The following is an 18,934-nucleotide window of genomic DNA, read 5'->3' as shown; positions in this document are numbered from 1 at the left end:
TCATTTTTATGCTTCCAACATTGGAGAAGGCCCATTTTTGTTTAGGAGCTGCAGATTTTTTTCACTTCCTGTGAGTGTAATGGTCAAATGTAGCATTTGTAGTGTCCCGTGCTCAATATTCGTGCAAGTAACCAAATGTCCTGTAAATTACTGTATATTGGTTGTGGTCAAATAGGTTTTCCTAGTTTGTGTAGTGCATTCTGTACTTCCTGCATGCATTCTCTACAGAGTTGTGTATTTTTGGCAGGGCCGTGTTTACTGCAGAGCTGTACCTGCAGTCGGTACGGGTGCTTGTCATCGGTGCAGAGACGCAGGAAACGCGGCGTGACTGGATCCAGGCGCTGACCAAGGTGATGTTTTTGTCAAACTTTGGCAAAATCTTTACTTTGAGAAGATTCCTTATGCCCTGTCTACACGAATACAGGTACCTCAAAAAGCATATTTTTCTATATTTTTTCTATATTTTTTTTCTGGAAGATTTTTGAAAACTTTGAAAGCTTACAACAATATAATAGACTCACCGTGTAATCTGAAAACTAACACTAAACTCATCACACTGGAACTTAACGTTATGCTAATGGTTGAAATTATTTGAACCTGCATAGGTATATATACAATATGTCACATATTGTAATTCACAGTTCCACATAATACAGTACAGTCGAGAAGAATTGTATGACATTTTTAGGTAGCAGAATACTGTTTTCTTTATGCATAAATATAGCTGTTTTAAAATCAACTAGCTCATCAAATTTTACTAATTGTGATTTTAAAAAGAGAGGTTTTGTATGTTCTCTATATTAGGATCTTTTTGCAGTATCTATAGAGAGCGCGGGGTGATTTTTGATTAAGGACATATTTTGCTTAATATTGATGTATGTCTTGCCAGTTTATGTTATACATTTTTAATTTGAGATTTCCAGCTCACCCACTCTACAACTAATTAAACCCCGCATTATCTTAGTTTTGTTTAGGTTCAGGGATAAACCGTTTTTATCAATATTTTCAGTATACTAATTTTATCTGTGACTTTTTTATTAGCTCTTGTGGACTTTCCTGAGTAGTATTGTCTGCAAATAATACTAGCTTTATGTCTGTCGTGGCTTTACAGATTTTAGATATATGTTGAATAGTTTTGGTTCCAGTATTAACCCCCTGGGGTAAGTCACACGATATATTTAAAAATGCTGACGTATGTTCTCTTACCTGAAAAATATGCAAACATGTACCAATATGAGTTTAAAATGGGAAAAACTCTCTTAAAGGTTTCTCATAATACATTGCATCTGAGCAACGTATTCATTGGGGCGTTGCAATGACGTCAGCCTCCCTCTGTGCACCAGCTCATGTGGCTCCCTTAGGTGGACAGAGACAGCATTGCAGCACCAGCCATCCATTTTCTATGCTGTTTGTTCTCCAGACACTATGCATTATGGGTAAACTTTTAGACTTGGATTGGTACATGTTTGTATATTTCCCACGTGTACCTTTTGAGTGTTAAGTTGCTGTGTGATGAGTTCAGTGTTACCCTATCGATTCAAATGTAAAAGGTACCCATTTGTGGCACAGTGGTTGGGAATCACAAGACTCGTGGCCAGCCTACGTATGGCAAGAAGTAATGAGGTAACATTCCTTGTTTGTCTTTGATCTGCAGTGTTTGGTCCCGTTCACTGCAGAGGGTTTGGTGCTGAAGGACAGCGAGCTGATAGGCCGACTCTTCTACAAGGAGGGCCATGACCTCTACCACTGGAGGACGGGCTGGTTTGTTCTGGCCGGCTCCATCCTGCACTTCGGCTCTGGGGACGACGGAGGAGAAGAGGAAGTTCTTCATCTTAAACAGCTGCAGGAGCTCAGTAAGCATTGTTTTGCAATCTCTTAAGCCTTCATCTTTTAAACACCCATCTTTGGGTGTATAGTACAGTGCACACACTACATTGTCTTCAAGCCAGTGACATCAACAGGCTGTTGTCCCCAAATTGCCGCAAGCAAGCAGTCCCCTGGTAAACAGCTTAAGTGGAGCTTTTAATAGGCCACAAATTAGATCTGTACAACCCCTGCAGCACAGAATGGGCTAATCCGCTTTAAGAGAGTCTGTGATTAACTCTGCAAACTCTCTGATGACTTTGACATTTTTACACATGGCGTTATCTACAAACAGTAGAAGTAACCAATACAGAGGATCCACAGTGGGGTATGATGTGGAGCATGTGAGGTGTGTCCATACAATCATCTATCATCCTATTCTGCTTTTTAAACCTGTTTCTGTTTTGACGTTACTATTTCAAAAGTTTACACATAGTAAATCTTTTAACTTCATCTTCATAGAAAAATATAGGATGTTAGCCTTACAAAAATCTCTGACTTGAATTTGATTTGTGAAAATTGGATCAGTGGTCAAAAAGATAGAAAATGTTTGATTCCCTGGGGTTCATTTTGTTAAAAATCTGTAATTAGAGCACATACTATTGTACTAATAAGTAACAGCTAATACATATCTTTTTAAGGACACACACTTCTGTGTTGATGTGTGGAAGTTGTGGAGCAACTTGTTCTCTTCCTCCCCTCCAGCTGTCACCACCCACAAGGAGGGCGAGGAGAAGATCCAGGTCCTGCTGATGGTGGAGAGCGGAAGGTATGTCAGTGTCACAACAAAGGTGAGCTAATTGGCCGACATATTGGCACGAGAGCAACGACCATGCATTATGCAGAGATGTTCGCTTTGATCCTGCCTGATGTCTCGTTTGTCCCGATGCCGTCCGAATGCACCACCGGAACAGTCCGGTGTAATTAAGGTTTCTCTGTAGACTCCACCAGTTGTGACTGTGTTTTTCGAGGAGGACCGGCTGCGCTAATTGCAGTTTGTTTGTGTGTTTTTGATGCAAGCCTTGTGGGGATCTGTTAGTTGTTTATAGATGTTTGTGTGTTCTGCTGCTTTCTTTTAATCTTTTTCGCTCGTTTATCTGATGACTCGGCAATGCTTCTACAAACACTCTTAACTTTAGTGGCAATTCTCAATTCCCCCCACCCCCAAAACAGAACCATTTACGTCCACGGCTTCAACAGTATGGACTTCACACTGTGGCACTCGGCCATCACGCAGGCTGCCGGCACCGATGGCAAGGCACTCGGCGACCAACAGCTGACGAAGCATGGCGTTCCCATAATAGTGGAGAGCTGCATTGCGTTTGTCACTCAGTATGGTGAGTACATTTCAAGAAGGAACGTTAGACCTTCTATCAGCAGAGATGAGCCATGTACTCTGAGGGGAATATTTACAGTATGTGACTAGCTTGGATTATTATCTTATTAGTTCAAAGTGCTCATAACGGCAAAAATGTTTGACAAAAAGCACAAAGAAAATGTGTCATACTGCTGTGATCCGCCAGTAAACAACAATAAAATACGAGTGAAATGAAGTTGTGATTATCAAGCGCCCCCCAGTGAGTTTTCTGAACCGTCGCCATCTTGGCTGTGATGTCACACTGAGACCACTTTCTGGCAACCAGGCTCATCAAAACACAGCCATGGAAGAAAGACAAATATTCACAACAATAACACAATAATAACAATCACTGATAATGTGTTGTAATGAGTATTTATTAACACATTGTGTATTTTTACTACACACATGTATACATTAGTTTTTCAACATTTACACGATAAGCACTGTTGGCTGGAGTTATATCTTGTTTCGCAAGCTAGAGCTGCCTCCGTTTCTTGACAATGCAGTTCACTGAGCATCTCGGCCACAACAGGGATGTTGCAACTGGCAATGATTGACACTGACAGATCCATGCAGAGACTGCAAGATACCAGACGAATAAGCAACGGTCCTTGTTTAGCTAGCCTTGAAATTTGGCATGAACACCCATATTATTCTAAGATTTGTAGAATATTCATTAATTCATTCATTTTCTACTGCTTATCCTGACGAGGGTCGCGGGGGTACTGGAGCCTATCCCAGCTGTGTTTGGCGAGAGGCGGGGTACACCCTGGACCGGTCACCAGCCAATCACAGGGCACATATAGACAAACAGCCATTCACACTCACATTCATACCTATGGATAATTTGGAGTCGCCAATTAACCTAGCATGTTTTTGGAATGTGGGAGGAAACCGGAGTCCCCGGAAAAACCCACGCACGCACGGCAAGTACATGCAAACTCCACATGGAGATGGCTGAGAGTGGAATTGAACTCATGTCTCCTAGCTGTGAGGCCTGCGCGCTAACCACCCGTCTACCGTGCAGCCTTGTAGAATATATCTAGTAGAAAAAATCCCAATCTTGGTCAAAGAAAGACAGCCGGGACAGCTGATGGTAGATGCACCCTACGGTAATACACACAAACTTTTTATCTGAGGCACATTATTGAAACAACTGTGCTGGGACTGTGCCCAACATAATACAGACGAATCTGATGTGCCGAATGGCGTCTTTTGGCTTCCTCCTTCTGCTCAAGTGTTCGAGCAACAGCCTGCCAAACAACAAAAAAATAATGTAGCCCAGAAAATCAACAAAAATGCACCATGACAATAGGAAAACAATGTATCAATAAATCTACTACAAATACTATCATCACTACTGGTGGATGGTGGGTCTTTATAGATTTTGTCCTGTCTTAGTTTTACACAATACATAATAGATAAAATGAATTACATCACTATAATGTACGTTGGGGACCACTGATATAAAGATTGTTTGACTCCAGAGCATAGCGCTCTGTCATTTCTTTCTTTTTCGTTTTTGTAGAAGATTCCAAAAAACAGTGTTTCTCTCAAGCAGGGTTTGTGGCCAGCAGGAAAAAAGCACAAAGGGATAGTGTAACGGTGCTACTGACACAAAGTTGACATGCCAGACATCTTTTTCTTTCAATATATTTAACTTCTCAGCAACATAAATAATAAAAATATCAAAATGCCTCCTGATATCCTTTGATTTTCCAATATGCAGCCCTTGGTGGAAAAAGTTTGGACACACGTATTATAAAGGATTGTTTTGGAGTATAGTCCTACACGCAGCGGTCCTTAACATTGTTAATAAAGCCCTGCTGGGTTTGTGCCTCATGATCCAAAAGCTGAATTTTTGATCGCCCTCCCTTTGATACTTTTGAAGGTTTATGCCAAGAAGGTGTCTACCAGCGGCCGGGCGACTCTGACAGAGAGGCTCAACTCTTGAACGACTTCACCCGTGACGCTCGTAATGTCAAATTGAGAGAGAAGGAGCACCACCTGGAGGACGTGACGGGTGCTCTGAAGAGGTTCCTGTTACAGGCGGAGGATGCCCTGCTGACCAAGGAGCTCTATCCTTACTGGGTGTCTGCTTTGGGTACGTGCACGCTGATGCACCTAAAAAGGAACTTCGGAAGTCATTTTGCTTGTGTTTATGGTAGACGAAAAGGATGAAAGCCTGAGAGTGACAAAGTACTCCACTTTTATTGAGAGTTTGCCCAAAACCAACAGGGCCACGTTGGATGCTCTACTCCAACACCTCTACAGGTAATTTGTATTGTTTGGTTTCCTGTATGTTGAAAATACTACAGCTTTAGACTCATTTGGCGGTTTATCTGTCTGTTTTTCAGGATTCACCAATGTTCAAACCTCAACCACATGCCAAGCGAAAAACTGGCCACTGTCTTCTCTTCCTGCTTCTTCCAGACTCGGGGACAAATGCCACAGGAAATCCACGTGGTCCGCGACCTCATCGACAACTACATTACACTCTTTAGTGTGAGTCCAAAAGTGGTGTGTGTAAACCAAGTGGTTAGCACTAGGAGACCCGAGTTCGATTCCACCCTCGGCCATCTCTGTGTGGAGTTTGCATGTTCTCCCCGTGCATGCGTGGGTTTTCTCCTACATTCCAAAACCAGCTGGGATAGGCTCCAGCACCCCTGCGACCCTCCTGACGATAAGCAGTAGAAAATGAATGAATGATAAAAGTTGTGAAAAACTCATGGGTTACCTTGAAGGTACCATTTGGAGACTCCATCTCATGAGGGGGCAGCATATTACTTGTCTTTTTTGAAGTTCCATTTTATCATATTACTCAATGTACAACTTTATTTGCAGTCTGATCAGTGGTAGTTTTCATGCATAAAATATATTTTCCGACAAGGGTAACGACACATGTAGTAGTAAGATGATGGCGTCTTTAAAAAGATATGTGTGTGTCCTTAAACAGTCCTTGCATTAGCTGTTACTTATTAGTACAATATTATGTGCTCTAATTACAGATGAGGTGTACCACAGGGTTGCACTTTTTATGTTTCATTTAAAAAAATAATTGATGCCGTTGATTGATTCCACAAAGACAAAGCAGTTTTGTGGTTTGCATTTTATTCCCTTACCATGGCCAAAATAACCTTGACCTTGAACCCAACTTACGTACCAAACCGTGATCATGTGGTACCGCTACACCCCAAGTGAACAATGATAAGAGTGTGGCTAAAGGATTGTCTTTACCAACTTAAGTAACAATTACTATAACTCCTTTTTCAGAGCTCTTTTCATCAGTCCCCTCAAAGTTTGTAGCAATTGATTCCCGACTTGTGTGCCTCCAACAGGTCAATGAAGACCAGGTGCAGCAGATGGAGCGGGAGAATAGCTTTATCACCCGCTGGAACGACAAAAAGGACACCGCAGTAAGTCAATCCGAGCAAATGGAAATCACCCACGGGTGTTCTTGTTTTGTTTGTCTGTCGTCTATTGATTTCCCTGCATACAGGCATCTCTGGAATCAGGGGCTTCATTGGAACACGTTTCCTGGAAATGAGGCAGCGGGGTCGGCACTGGTGGGGTGGAGGGGGGGCGGGGTTTGCGACGCAGGAGCGCATGGATTAAGGTTTTTTTTCCTCTTAACCTTTTTGGCAGTGACTTCATGCCTGGATGCCTCCACCGGGGAGAAACATTTGGTGTAGATAACTGCAGAGAGAAAAATTATGAAATTGCAGATTGCAAAATCTTACAACTGGACGGATATTAGCATTCGGAAACAGTTTATTTTTCAAAAGAAATAAAAAGAATCAGTTCCAGGTTCTCTGTACAGGCGATTTTGGGAATATTTTGACATTCTTTGACATGCCTGTTCTACAAGTGTAAAAATAAGCTTACAATGCTTTTGACAATGCTTTTTTTGTGTCCCGTCCAGCTTTGGGGCACATAGTATTGAAAAAAAAACACTCTAAACAGCCCTTGTTATGGCTGCTGTCACCATAAAAGCCAAAGAAAAAGCAATTAACTGAGTTTTTGTGAATCATCACGACCTTTTGCGTGACTTAAAAGTTAAAATTCTTGCAAAATCCCAAACCTTGCTCTAGCCAACACTTGAAGTTTAATCTAATGTCACTCAAACTTCAGTCTAGTTTTAGTTATGCGACTTAAAGATGACATAACTGCTCAGCATATTTAAAAACATATGACCAAACAGCACAAGAAAAAGACTCGAGGCTCGATCATTCAAAATGAAGGTTATAACTTCTGTCTGGAATATGAACTGGAATAAAGCAGGAAAACAACAAGGGATTGACTGTGACACAACCCCATTGTACCCTGGTTAGAAGAAAGAACAAGAAAGTTGGGGAAGTTCCGTAACTCCCTCCTGTGTTTCTTTTGAAAGGAGGGCTGTGAGTATTGTAGTACTAACTAAATCCTAACAGTCCTCGAGTTCAGACTCTATTGTTTATAAAGCGTTTTTCTCTGCAAAGTTATATCTATTTTTCATGCTCTTTATTTAGCAAGCACTCTATTAACAATACCGGGCTTTGTTCTCCCGGAGCCTCAAAGCTGACCTTTGCTTGCCTGCAAATCCTCCAGCCTATTCCCTTTCTTGTTTTCCCTCTCTCAGTTTAGATTCACCCCACACCGAGGAAGAAGTTTAGACCAAAAAGCTAATTAAAGCGACTGCTTTGTTTTTGGAAATGAGCTGATATCGCCGTTCCCCTCTGTCTGCAGTTCTCGCCAGCAGGGGACTTGATCTTTGAGGTGTACCTTGAGAAGCGAGAGCCAGAGAACTGTTGTTTAATCAAGGTGTGTACATGTATGTGCAGTGAGTGTGTGACTGAGTGAGAGGTGGTGGAAGTTGATAGAATCAGGCCAAGGCGCTGTTTAAGGTGTGGTTTAACCTGATGGGATTACTGCCACTGAACATGAATCAGAATCGAGTTAATCAAAGGAACGACTGATTTAATTGGGCGAGTAATTGTATTTTGTAGCACTGTTTCTGCTTGTGGACTCTTGGCAGAAGCCGACAAAGTGATGCTTAGCGGCAGTGCACAGGTTGTGCTTATCACGATGAGGCAAGAAGACTGCCTTCATGCCTGGCCACAAATGGCATAGTCAAATATTCAATGGCTCTTCAAAGCAAGTATCACTATGAAACATTCAAAGTGACACTTCTCTAATCAGGTTTACGTTGTTTTTGTTATTGGTGGCAGGTGTCGCCCAGCATGCGATCTGCAGAGCTGGCAGAGGCTGCGCTGAGTATGAGGAACCTCACCTTGAATGCCAGTGACTTGTGGACAACATTTGAAGTCATCGAAAATGGAGAGTTAGGTACTGATCACCCACATTTGTCTCTGTTGTCTTTTGTAGACGCCCACCACTTTGCAACACATCTTAAACTCTGCGAGCATGATGTTGCTGTTAAAATTTGATTTCTGATGATTATGCTAATGTTTGTGTCCTTCACCTGTGATGTTGGGCAAGTGCAGAGTTACAATGTATATACGTATGTTGGTACGGCCCAAACCCCACACTCTGTGGAGCCCGACATGACAATATAAACAAAGACCTGCAACTGGACTTGGACTTTTGACGTCAGTGACTCATGATTTGACTGAGAGTTCAGTCTGATGACCATTAATCAATTAATGAACGAGGACAGGCTATGACTAGACATTGTACCCCCCTCTTGAATCTTAATTCCCCATATTCTCAAGACATTTTGGACAATTTGGATATTGAGGGAACAGTGGACGTGTTTATAAATGGACAAAAATGTTGCCTTTCAACAAGGCTTTTCTAGCCTTCTCACTTCTTGAGTGAAGCAGTAAGTCAATCAGTACCACCTTAGCATGATGAGAAGATTAATCTCACAATGTCAATGCAATAACGAGCTGAGCTTTAATGATATGCACACCAATGAATTCCCACGTCATATGTCATCATTTGCCTCCTGCACGGGAGTTGACCTACTTCCTCTAGTTGCATTGTGATGCATGTAGTGGCGCCTCTCTCCATGCCGCCACTAGAGGCAAAGTTGAGCTTGGCCATCAAGTTTAGTGACAGTCCCATATGTTAGTTGCCCTACTCACATAAAACATGGAAGGAGGCTGGTTGTGAATAAGATTCTGACAGTTTCTAAAAACTAAATGGCAACACTAATTAGGCGTTTTGGAGGAAGACTGCAAATAAACTGTTATAGACAATGGGCGGAAATGAGGGTGAGGGGGGGGCGGTTAATATTTGTTGGGAAACGAATTCCACAGTCTGCAGAGATTCAGAAGACGATAAAGCTGGGTTTATGAATAAGTGATGCCATTGTGGCTCTTTTTACCTCCTCGGGTTATGAATAACTGTAGCCATGGAAGCATCAGAGCAGAATCTGTGCTGCACAAATTAGGCGCGTTCTTGCAGCTGATAACATGCACCCTGTTCACCAATTAGGGAAGGATAATAGGTCTATTTTGCACATGAGTGTGTTTTTATAATCGTATCTTGATCCACTCAAGATAGCTTCCCTGTTCATGAAAATAAGCATCATTTTGTTGTGCAGTTCAATAGAATGAGTGAGGCTCTTTGTAGGTAATGCACTGTAAATGACATATGTGGCGCCCCCTTTGGGTTGTGGTTGTAATGCTTTGGAAAACATCTTAGCATACATATAAAACACGTATCTTCAAAGATTTATAATCATTGGACAATGATCAGCAGTAAGTTAAGCTTGTTCACGGTGAAGGTTGGCCTTCACCAACGTTGCCCTTTGTCACTGATTCTCTTTATTATTTTTATGGAATTTCTAACACAGCCAGGTCGTTGAGGGTGTACAGTTTGGGATGTCATTTCTGCTATTTGCAGATGATGTGGTGCTGATGTGGTCATCAGGCTGACCTTCAGCATTTACTGGGGCCGAATGTGAAGCTTCTAGGATGAGACTCAGCACCTCCAAATCTGAGGCCATGGTTGTCAGCTGGAAAAGGTTGGATTTCACTCTCTGGGTTGAGAGTGAGGTTTTACCCAAGGTCGAGGAGTTCAAGTAACATTGGATCCTTTTTTTTTGCGAGTGAGGGGAGTTCTGCAGCTTGAAATCGACAAGCGCATCGGTGGAGTGTAGTAGTAATGTGAGCGGCTGAGCTGCAAAGCTCTTGATTTGCCGGTTGATCTACACTTTTACCCTCACCTATGGTCATGAGCTTTGGGTAGTGACCGACAAAATCAGTTTCCTCCGTAGAGTGGCTGGACTCACCCAAAACGATAGGGTGAGGCGCTCGGTCATCTGGGAAAAGCTCAGAATAGAGCTACTGCTCTTTCACATTGAGAGGAGCCAGTTGAGACGGCTGTGGCATTTAGTCTGCATGCCTCCTAGATGTCTTCCTAGTGAGGTGTTCCAGGCATGCCTGGTTGTGAGGAGACGCTGGAGCAGACCTGGGACACACTGAAGGAATTGTGTCTCACAACTGACCTGGGAACGCATTTGTGTCCCCCTAGTGGGACTGGACGAGGTAGTCGGGGCCGCCGTGACACAGACTCGGATAAATGGAAGAAAATGCATGAATGGAGGGTGTTGCAAAGACGGGGGCCATGTTTTTCAACCGATCTGACTAAAATTTGACTAAATAACACCAACAGTGTTCCATTTACATAACTGACTTGTATATTAACCAGACCACAGCGACATTGTTATTTTAGCAGCTAACACAAAGAAGTATATTTATCTGGCAGAGTAACATGACATCTCGCTAGCCGCTAGTCTTGGTGTCAATCACAGTCACAGACTGAACAGATGGAAGAGTGGATACCTAGCTCTCAATTTCACTACAATGACTCAACAAGATGCTCGTTTGCTGTCAGCATTTTTTACATGAGAACTGGAGCAAGTCTTGTGCTGGAAGACACAGCCATCCCAATGAGAGCGGACATTGTAAGTGTCGTCTATGTATGCTACTGTTGTTGACGGAAGTAGCGTAAGCTCCTTGGCTAAATCAATGCGCCGAGAAAATAAGTACCGGTAATGTTTTAAATCAGGGGTCTCAAACTCGCGGCCCACGGGCCAAATGCAGCCCGCGAGACGCTAGTTTGAGACCCCCACCTTGATACCAAAGTTTAATGTTGAAATGACAGCTTAAAGCTGTGTGCACACTGGACACAATTGACATGATTTTGCCCCGCCCATACTGTTACCCTACCCCGTTACCCCGCCCTGTTTTGCTTTGGATTAGCAATGAAGCTAAAGGCTTATGACGCTGGGTACAAATAAATGCAGGAAATGATTTGGAATAAAACGGAAAATACACTTCAAGATAAAGCATCTCATCAAACATGTTGTTAAAGTTACAACGCTGCTCCCAGATGGAACTGAGTATGATGCTAACTTGCTAATTGGGTCAAATTATTAAGTTTCATGAATGTTCATGTTAAAGGTTAAATAACAGTTGGTAGAGAAATTATTTTTTTCAGATTCAAATGTACAGTATTATTTCTTACGTTTTTCTTATTTGCTGTTTTATTATTATTTTACTTATTTATTACTGATTGATTGATTTATTTTCTTTATTCTTAATTTGTTTATTTATTTATTTATTATCTTATTTTGTGTACAGAAAAATAAAAATTAAGATATTTGAGAACAGTGGAATGTTTTATCAGATATTTTGGTGTGGAAAACCGGAACCAAAGTACTGAAAAAGTGTAGGGTATAGCAGAAGCAAAAGCATTGAAGATAGTTTTTTTTATTGATTTTTTTTTTCCAGTTTTTAATAAATGCGTTTTGGGGTTTTTTTGAAAACCTGATGCGGCCCGGCTTCACCCAGAACCTAGCTCCGGTGGCCCCCAAGTAAATTGAGTTTGAGACCCCTGTTTTAAATCATCAAAATACGGCAAGATACTATAAGTATTACATGTTATTATCAATTTACTTGTTAATGCATTATCACAACATGTACCTCACAATGACGTGCAATGTTAGCTAGCTAATTTCTCGTTACAAATCACAGAAAAGGGAAAAAAATATGTGTTTATGTTTCACATACGGATTGTGGATGATCGGCAAAATGCTGTTTTCCTGTAATAACTACCACCATGTGGTGCATTTGTCTGAAAAATAATAGCACAGGCAAAACATTAGTTGTGCAAGTTTTGACAAAACTGTAACCTGTTTTGTGCAGCTGTTCAGGAGGAGACAAACACGTCCTCATTTTTTCCCATGACTATATCTTACCTTCTTATCCTCTTGGACAGAGCGCCCATTGCACCACAGCGAGAAGATTCTGGAGCAGGTGTTGGAGTGGAGCACATTGGATTGCCCCAGTTCTGCTTTTCTTGTTTTAAAGAAGTTCCCAGAGGCCACAAGAGGCACTGAAGAAAAAGGTAGAACACAGCACTCACTCTAAATATATCCGTCACCTATTGTGTTTTCATATGTCTTTGTTGTGGTCATTTTTTTCTCCTCAAAGTGGACCAGAAGCAGCTGGTAAGAAGCGACTATCTCAAGTTCAACGATGGCTGCACCAAATTGCTGTCAGGGCACAAATTCCAGGACAAATATGTGGCACTCCGCGCCGAAAAGCTGCTGCTTTACAGAGATATCAAAGTGAGCACTCTTTCAATTTCTGCCTAATCTTCACGCCACATCACCAGTAAACACTATTGGCTTTTTCCAGTTCAAAAACAGTGGTGGAATGTGCCGGGATATTTTATATTTTGGAGTCAACTTTTAGACTCTTGCCACCTAAATTCTTACAGCTTCATGTCCCCGGTGACATAGCCTGTCTGTGGTTTTTCAGATTAAGTAGGGAAGACAATTCCTGCTGACTTCCATAAAGGAACAGTGCTCGGGAAGAGAGCACCGACGGGGCTGGCGTTCCCTGGAGGCTTTCTCTTCTCTGCAGTTGAAACATGGGATTTGTAAAGGCGTGTGAGGAAGTGTTAATAATTAATGATGGTGCAGTCATTCTGGTATGGAGGAGCTGAGGAGTGCGAAGGAGGGGTAGGGTGTAAAGGTTTCTCTTGAATTCCGAATGCTAAGCAAATCACGCCATAAATGCAAATGCTTAATTGATGTGATGTGATGCTTTGTGTTTGGTGCAAATGATGCTGATTGAAAGCGGGAGTGGGAAACGGGGATGATGGTGAGGTGTCAGTTTTTGTACTTCAGAGGAAAGTTTATTGGAATTTAGTCGGGCATCCATAATTGTCAACGTGGACCAAAAAAAAAGATTTCATTTCAATAACCTCCTGCTGTTTCAAGTGGTTAGCATGTTGGCCATGCAATCAGGAGATCTGGAAGATCTGGATTTGTATCTCCGTTAAGGCATCTCTGTGTGGAGTTTGCCTGTTCTCCCCATGCATGCGTGGGTTTTCTCTTGGTACTTCATTTTACTCCCACATGCAGATGACTACAGATGTAGCTTACCACCACAACTGTGTGATAGAGAAGTGAATGAATAATACACATAATTCATTGTATAGCACTTTGGGTGCCTTGGAAAGTGCTATAAAATCAAATCTGTTATTACTATTATAAATTGTCTATAGGTGTGAACGTGAATGTGAATATTTGTTTGTCTCTACAATGTTACCTTAGTTAAAGGATACCTATTATGCTCCTTTTTCGTCCATTTGTATTGAGTTGTGGACTCCTACACAGCAGCTACACATGATAACCAGCACACAAAGCTTTATAATTCCTCCAGAATCTGCACCTATTCAGCTGCATTTTGATTTCGTGGTTCCCGCGAAAACGAACCGTTTTAATTCACCGACATTAGCAAGTCTTTTTAAAATGTTGGCTTTTAAAATAAATCTTGAATTCAATCCGAAAGTAGACACTGGACAGTCTGATGTTTTTCAAAAAAAGAGGGTACTTCAAGATGTCTCTCAATGGTAAGTAGCATTTTCTACAGCATCGGAAACCGAATGTGGCAACTAATTGTGGTGGGAAACAGTGATTAGTACTTCGCTCTCCATTCTCAATGATATCAAATGTGGTCCACAAGTATTTTAAGACGTGTAGTGAAGCCTACCCAGAACATCAAAAGAGTGCCGCTGAGTGGAGCAAAAAGTGGCCATGAGCTGTCTGGAGGGAAAATATTACAGTTAGAACATTACAAAGTCATTTTGCATAATCTACAACAATGCATAGGTTTGTGTGTTTTTTGTTGTTTTTAGAGCACAAAAGCAGAGAAGGAGGTCCACCTTAAGGCTGCGAAGTGTTACCTGGGCCTGAAGAAGAAGATGAAGCCTCCAAGCAGGTATCTTTTACTCACATCATAGGCAAAATGTTGTTCCCACGGTTGGGAAAGCCAGAGTGGTTGTGTGTGAATCATGCTTGTGGGAGGAGGAGGAGAAGTGATGGAGATGGTGGAGGGAAAGAGTGATACAGCTGCGGTGTCATCGATAGACTGTTGAGTGGGATGCGGTGAAAGCAAGACTGGAAAGCCGAGGAGGAAAGAGAGAGTTGAGGGGGTTAGGATGGAGAAGTGCTCCAGTACCTCATTAGGCCGAGGTCTCTTTCCTCTGTGTGTGTGTGTGTGTGTGTGTGTGTGTGTGAGAGAGAGAGACAGAGAGCGAGAGAGAGCGAGAGAGCGGGCCGCCACTGCACGGCTGGATCACTGCTGCAGCGCTGCTCCAGGCTTTGCTCCTCCTCCGCTCCCTCTTCAGCCATGGAAAGTCTTTTCCTCCACCTCATTAGTTAGTTTATCTCTAACACACACATGTAGTATAAATATATATATACTGCACATACATGAATATCACTAGAGCCTGACACTTCATATATTGCATTTGAATCATGATTGATTTAGATTTAGCTAAATAATTAATGTATTACTATGTAATATAATTTAAATAATATTCATATTTTTTAATCAATACATCTAATCTTTATTTTACCTGACAAATACCCATTGATTGCAAGACTTCATTTTCAAGGGTGCCCTGGCCAAGAGGTCAGCAGCAAACATCCATCAAATCAGAGTGGCTAGGGCGAAACTGCTCCAATTGTGGCATGATGAGTTCCCATTCTTGGCAACAATAGTCTTTACCTAACTGTCCCCAAGCAACAGCGAAATCTGACCAGAACTCAGTTCAGGGCACAAAGTGGGGAGGTGAGTCGCTGCGTATACAACTTAATGTAAAAAAATCCCAACTATCCCTTTAAATCCCAAGACAACAGTATGAAATACATTTGTGTCGAGAGGTTTATACTGTACATCAGTGCTCTGACGAAAAGGTGATAAAAATGATTAATAAAATATGATGAAAGAAAAATGAATTTGCTGGTAATATATACAGTATACATATATATTTGTTAAATAAAAATGATAATTTCAACTTTTTTTTTTCTTGAAATATTTTTCAAAAATAGGTCTTGAAAACGGGCTACGAATGGTTAGCGCACGGGCCACACACCTGGTAGTTTGATTCCATTCTCGGCCAGTTCTGTGGAGTTTGCATGTGTGGGTTTTCTCCGGGTACTCCGGTTTCCTCCCACATTCCAAAAACATGCTAGGTTAATTGGCGACTCCAAATTGTCCATAGGTATGAATGTGAGTGTGAATGGTTGTTTGTCTACATGTGCCCTGTGATTGGCTGGCGACCAGTCCAGGGTGTACTCCACCTCTCGTCCGAAGACAGCTGGGATAGGCTCCAGCACCCCCACGACCCTTGTGAGGATTAGAGGTAGAAAATGAATGAATGAATGAAAAGGTCTTGATAATGAAGGGTCGTTTTGTATTCATATCAGTATGGCAAACTAGCTATTTTATGGCATTTGTATTGACCCAAGACTTTTTATAAGACTTTTTTTTCCCTCGAAACAAAGAGAGGGGTTGTCTTTTGTACAGGGTCGAGTGCCAAACAACTTCTTCACAAGCGATTTAGAGCTTTTCTTCTTGTCTCCTTCACACACACGCTGACCTAGAGAGATGCAAATATTACAAATGTTTCAAAGGTGTTTCAAAGTTAGTGCAACACAGGAGTTGTTATATTCAGGATCATCTTTAATCCAATATGGTAGCTACTATATTGAATTTGTCCCGGTGCAACTTTCTTTGTCCAGTTTTTTGTGCTATAGGTCTCCCAAGGCTGCTGTATTTTGGTGCCACTTTATTGAATGAGCATGGACGGCAAGGGCTACCAAAATGTTGTGTTGCATTTCCAAGCGAGTGGCTGGTGCCCAGTGTTCTTTATGCATGACAACACCCATATTGTGCTCCGCCATGCATAAACACATGGCCTGGAGGAGCTGCACTGCTTATTAATTCTACTCTTCACAAGATACATAAATAAAAATACACTTTTTTGTTGTTAAACAGCTGGGGCTTCACCATCTACACAGAGAAACAGCAGTGGTGAGTAGTAAGCCTCCATAAATGTGTGAAATCATTTAAAAGGCTGCCATATTGAAAAGTTTCCCATCTTGTAGGCATTTTTGCTGTGAGGAGAAGGAGATGCAGGTGGGCTGGGTGGCCGACATCATCAGGATGAAGGTACATTGTATGTTTTTTTTTAACACTTTTTCTTTTCATCTTTTTACCCTTCTTTTCTTTCATCACTGAATAAACTAGGTATCATTCAGGGGTGTCCTGATCTGATATGCAATATCAGACAGAAAATATTACATTATATCAGCATGCATCTAAAATCTCCAATCCAAGCAGTCCATTCCGTAATCCATGCCAGCACCTCTGTCCAGCTGCAGCTCTTCTATTCATCATGGAGAATTCCTTGGTCACATAAACAGTGTGTGTTGGCATGTTTCGTAAGGAGTAGGGGTGACAGTGACAGTAATTTTCATTAAAGTTTGAAAAAGACATTGCAGCTGAGTGTAAAGCTTGCAATGCACAAATTTCCTGTGGTGGCACAGAAATGGGGTAGTTTAATATGACCAACCTCAAATGTGAAATAATTCCAAACTAAGCTTAAATAAACATTTGAAGATGTGAATATGTTTAACAGTAATAACTGGTACATGGAGAAAAGGTAGAATTAAATAAGATCTGCTTCTTCCTGCTCCTTTTCTACACATGTTGAATTGAGTAAATGTGATGTTCCTTCATGGAACATGTTAAGCATGCGCCAAACATAAAAAGCATTACCATAACTAGATGCTCTAAGATGGATGCCCTCGCTCACCCTTTCACAAAGCTAACAGACACATTGTCTCATTCCGGGCAATACACCGGCTGTGAATAAATCATTGTTTAAAATGGCCTGGAGTTATGAGCGTATAAATCATATCTCCCCCTAATTTCCATTGTGCTGTTAGCGGGATGAAATGCATAAACAGGGAGTTGTAAAGTTTTCGAGGTCACTCTGCAATAACATAAATCAGCGTGTGAGAATAAGGTCAAGGCGAATGTTTATGCTTAGTGCTGACACAGCACGTGCCATGTCAATAATGCACAAGCTTATTGTCACGTTGATACACTCACAGCATCCGAGACTCGGAACAGGCGAACATCCTCATCCCAAAAAATTAGTTTTCACGACTCAGTGCGGACATTTCATTAGTATAAGCCCCCTACCTGACTTCCTTTAGAGGAACTCAGTATTATTTATCACAGGTGCTTACTTGGGTAAAAGCCTTTTAGCGCCTTCGCCAGCATAAAGGCCAGCGTTGGCAGGTTGAGATTGATCTAAAGGGAAATCCAATTTTTCTGTTTCAAAGTGTTTGGAGGAGCTCTCACCTTGGTAACAAGTCAATCTGGAGCTCCCACCACCCCCCCAAAAGTTTGGATTTTCCTCCTCAAATCCGCTAAATAACTAGATTGTCGGTGTCCGACGCAGCAGCTCAGGGGAAGGGCGTATGAGCTGTGGGAAGGGCGGCGGGCTGCTGCAGACTGTAGAGCACTTCTCCTCCCTCTTACCTGGCAGTGAGCATTGCACTAAGACAGTTTCCATAGCAACCGCCAATGAGGACCATTATTTTGAAGGTGCAATTGATGGCGGTGCGTAGGATGGATACATCCAAGGACAGGTCCGGGACAAGAAAACCGCTTTTACGGTCAAAGGGGTCTCGGTAATGGAGAAAAGAATATTTGTAACATATAGATGGATGCTGCCATGATGACAAATAGTCCTTTTCATCACCTCACCACTGACTTTCTCGCTATTTCCGGGGTGCCGGCAGTTCGGCTCAGACCTCTGCACCAGCCCAGGGGGCACCGCAGTTCACACGGCCTCCAGAGGGGGAGCTGTGACTGAAGGCAGAGCACGCCTGCAGCAAAATTCAAGCCAGCAGGTACAGCCATCTTGTTCTCTGGATCTTTTCTTTGTACTGTGCTTGCAAGATGAAACTATGAAGCTATACATATATGTTTTTATTTCATAAACATTGCAGGACATTTGTCACTGAAAATAACATTACTCGGTGGAAATTTGTGAAATTTGAAAATGAGCCGTGTCATGTCCGACATGATAGAGTGAAAAAAGGTTGTTCTTCTCTCATTCCATGTGGAAGTGGTAAATGTTGGCTCCTTACTTTGTCCTTCTTCTCCCACTCTTTTTGAAACACTTTCTTAAGTTTAGAACAGATAAATTGGACAGCTAACTAGTTAGCTCAGTAGCATGCTCTATGCTTTGAGTGGTGGTCGTCTCTTTGAAACAGTTTCTTAAGTTTAGAATAACCACAGTGGAGGTTAATGAGTTAGCTCAGCAGCATGCTGTGTTTAAAGCGGACGCAGCCCCTGCAGTGATCACATAGCTTGCACAAGAAGGTTT

General features: G+C 41.9%; 1 protein-coding gene across 5 annotated transcripts in view; it reads left to right on the top strand.

Moving 5' to 3' along the window:
• Positions 1 to 18,934, top strand: part of arap2 (ArfGAP with RhoGAP domain, ankyrin repeat and PH domain 2) — an 85,192-nt gene that overhangs the window by 61,876 nt on the left and 4,382 nt on the right. For all 5 annotated transcript variants that reach the window (XM_078796877.1, XM_078796878.1, XM_058069128.2 and 2 more), the window contains exons 17-32: positions 248 to 350; positions 1,655 to 1,853; positions 2,569 to 2,632; positions 3,037 to 3,200; positions 5,115 to 5,327; positions 5,392 to 5,497; positions 5,581 to 5,728; positions 6,562 to 6,639; positions 7,949 to 8,023; positions 8,431 to 8,548; positions 12,452 to 12,580; positions 12,667 to 12,803; positions 14,381 to 14,463; positions 16,528 to 16,563; positions 16,638 to 16,701; positions 18,345 to 18,455. In XM_078796877.1, the coding sequence (XP_078653003.1) occupies positions 248 to 350; positions 1,655 to 1,853; positions 2,569 to 2,632; positions 3,037 to 3,200; positions 5,115 to 5,327; positions 5,392 to 5,497; positions 5,581 to 5,728; positions 6,562 to 6,639; positions 7,949 to 8,023; positions 8,431 to 8,548; positions 12,452 to 12,580; positions 12,667 to 12,803; positions 14,381 to 14,463; positions 16,528 to 16,563; positions 16,638 to 16,701; positions 18,345 to 18,455 (1,828 nt within the window). The remainder of the gene's footprint in view (positions 1 to 247; positions 351 to 1,654; positions 1,854 to 2,568; positions 2,633 to 3,036; positions 3,201 to 5,114; positions 5,328 to 5,391; positions 5,498 to 5,580; positions 5,729 to 6,561; positions 6,640 to 7,948; positions 8,024 to 8,430; positions 8,549 to 12,451; positions 12,581 to 12,666; positions 12,804 to 14,380; positions 14,464 to 16,527; positions 16,564 to 16,637; positions 16,702 to 18,344; positions 18,456 to 18,934) is intronic.

The sequence above is a fragment of the Doryrhamphus excisus genome, linkage group LG2 (genome assembly GCF_037039965.1).
Source record: "Doryrhamphus excisus strain RoL-2023G ecotype Guam linkage group LG2, RoL_Dexc_Guam_v1.1, whole genome shotgun sequence".
NCBI classification, from domain to species: Eukaryota; Metazoa; Chordata; class Actinopteri; order Syngnathiformes; family Syngnathidae; genus Doryrhamphus; species Doryrhamphus excisus.
The sequence above is the reverse complement of the archived record's forward strand: the minus strand, read 5'-3'. Positions and strand labels throughout refer to the sequence as shown.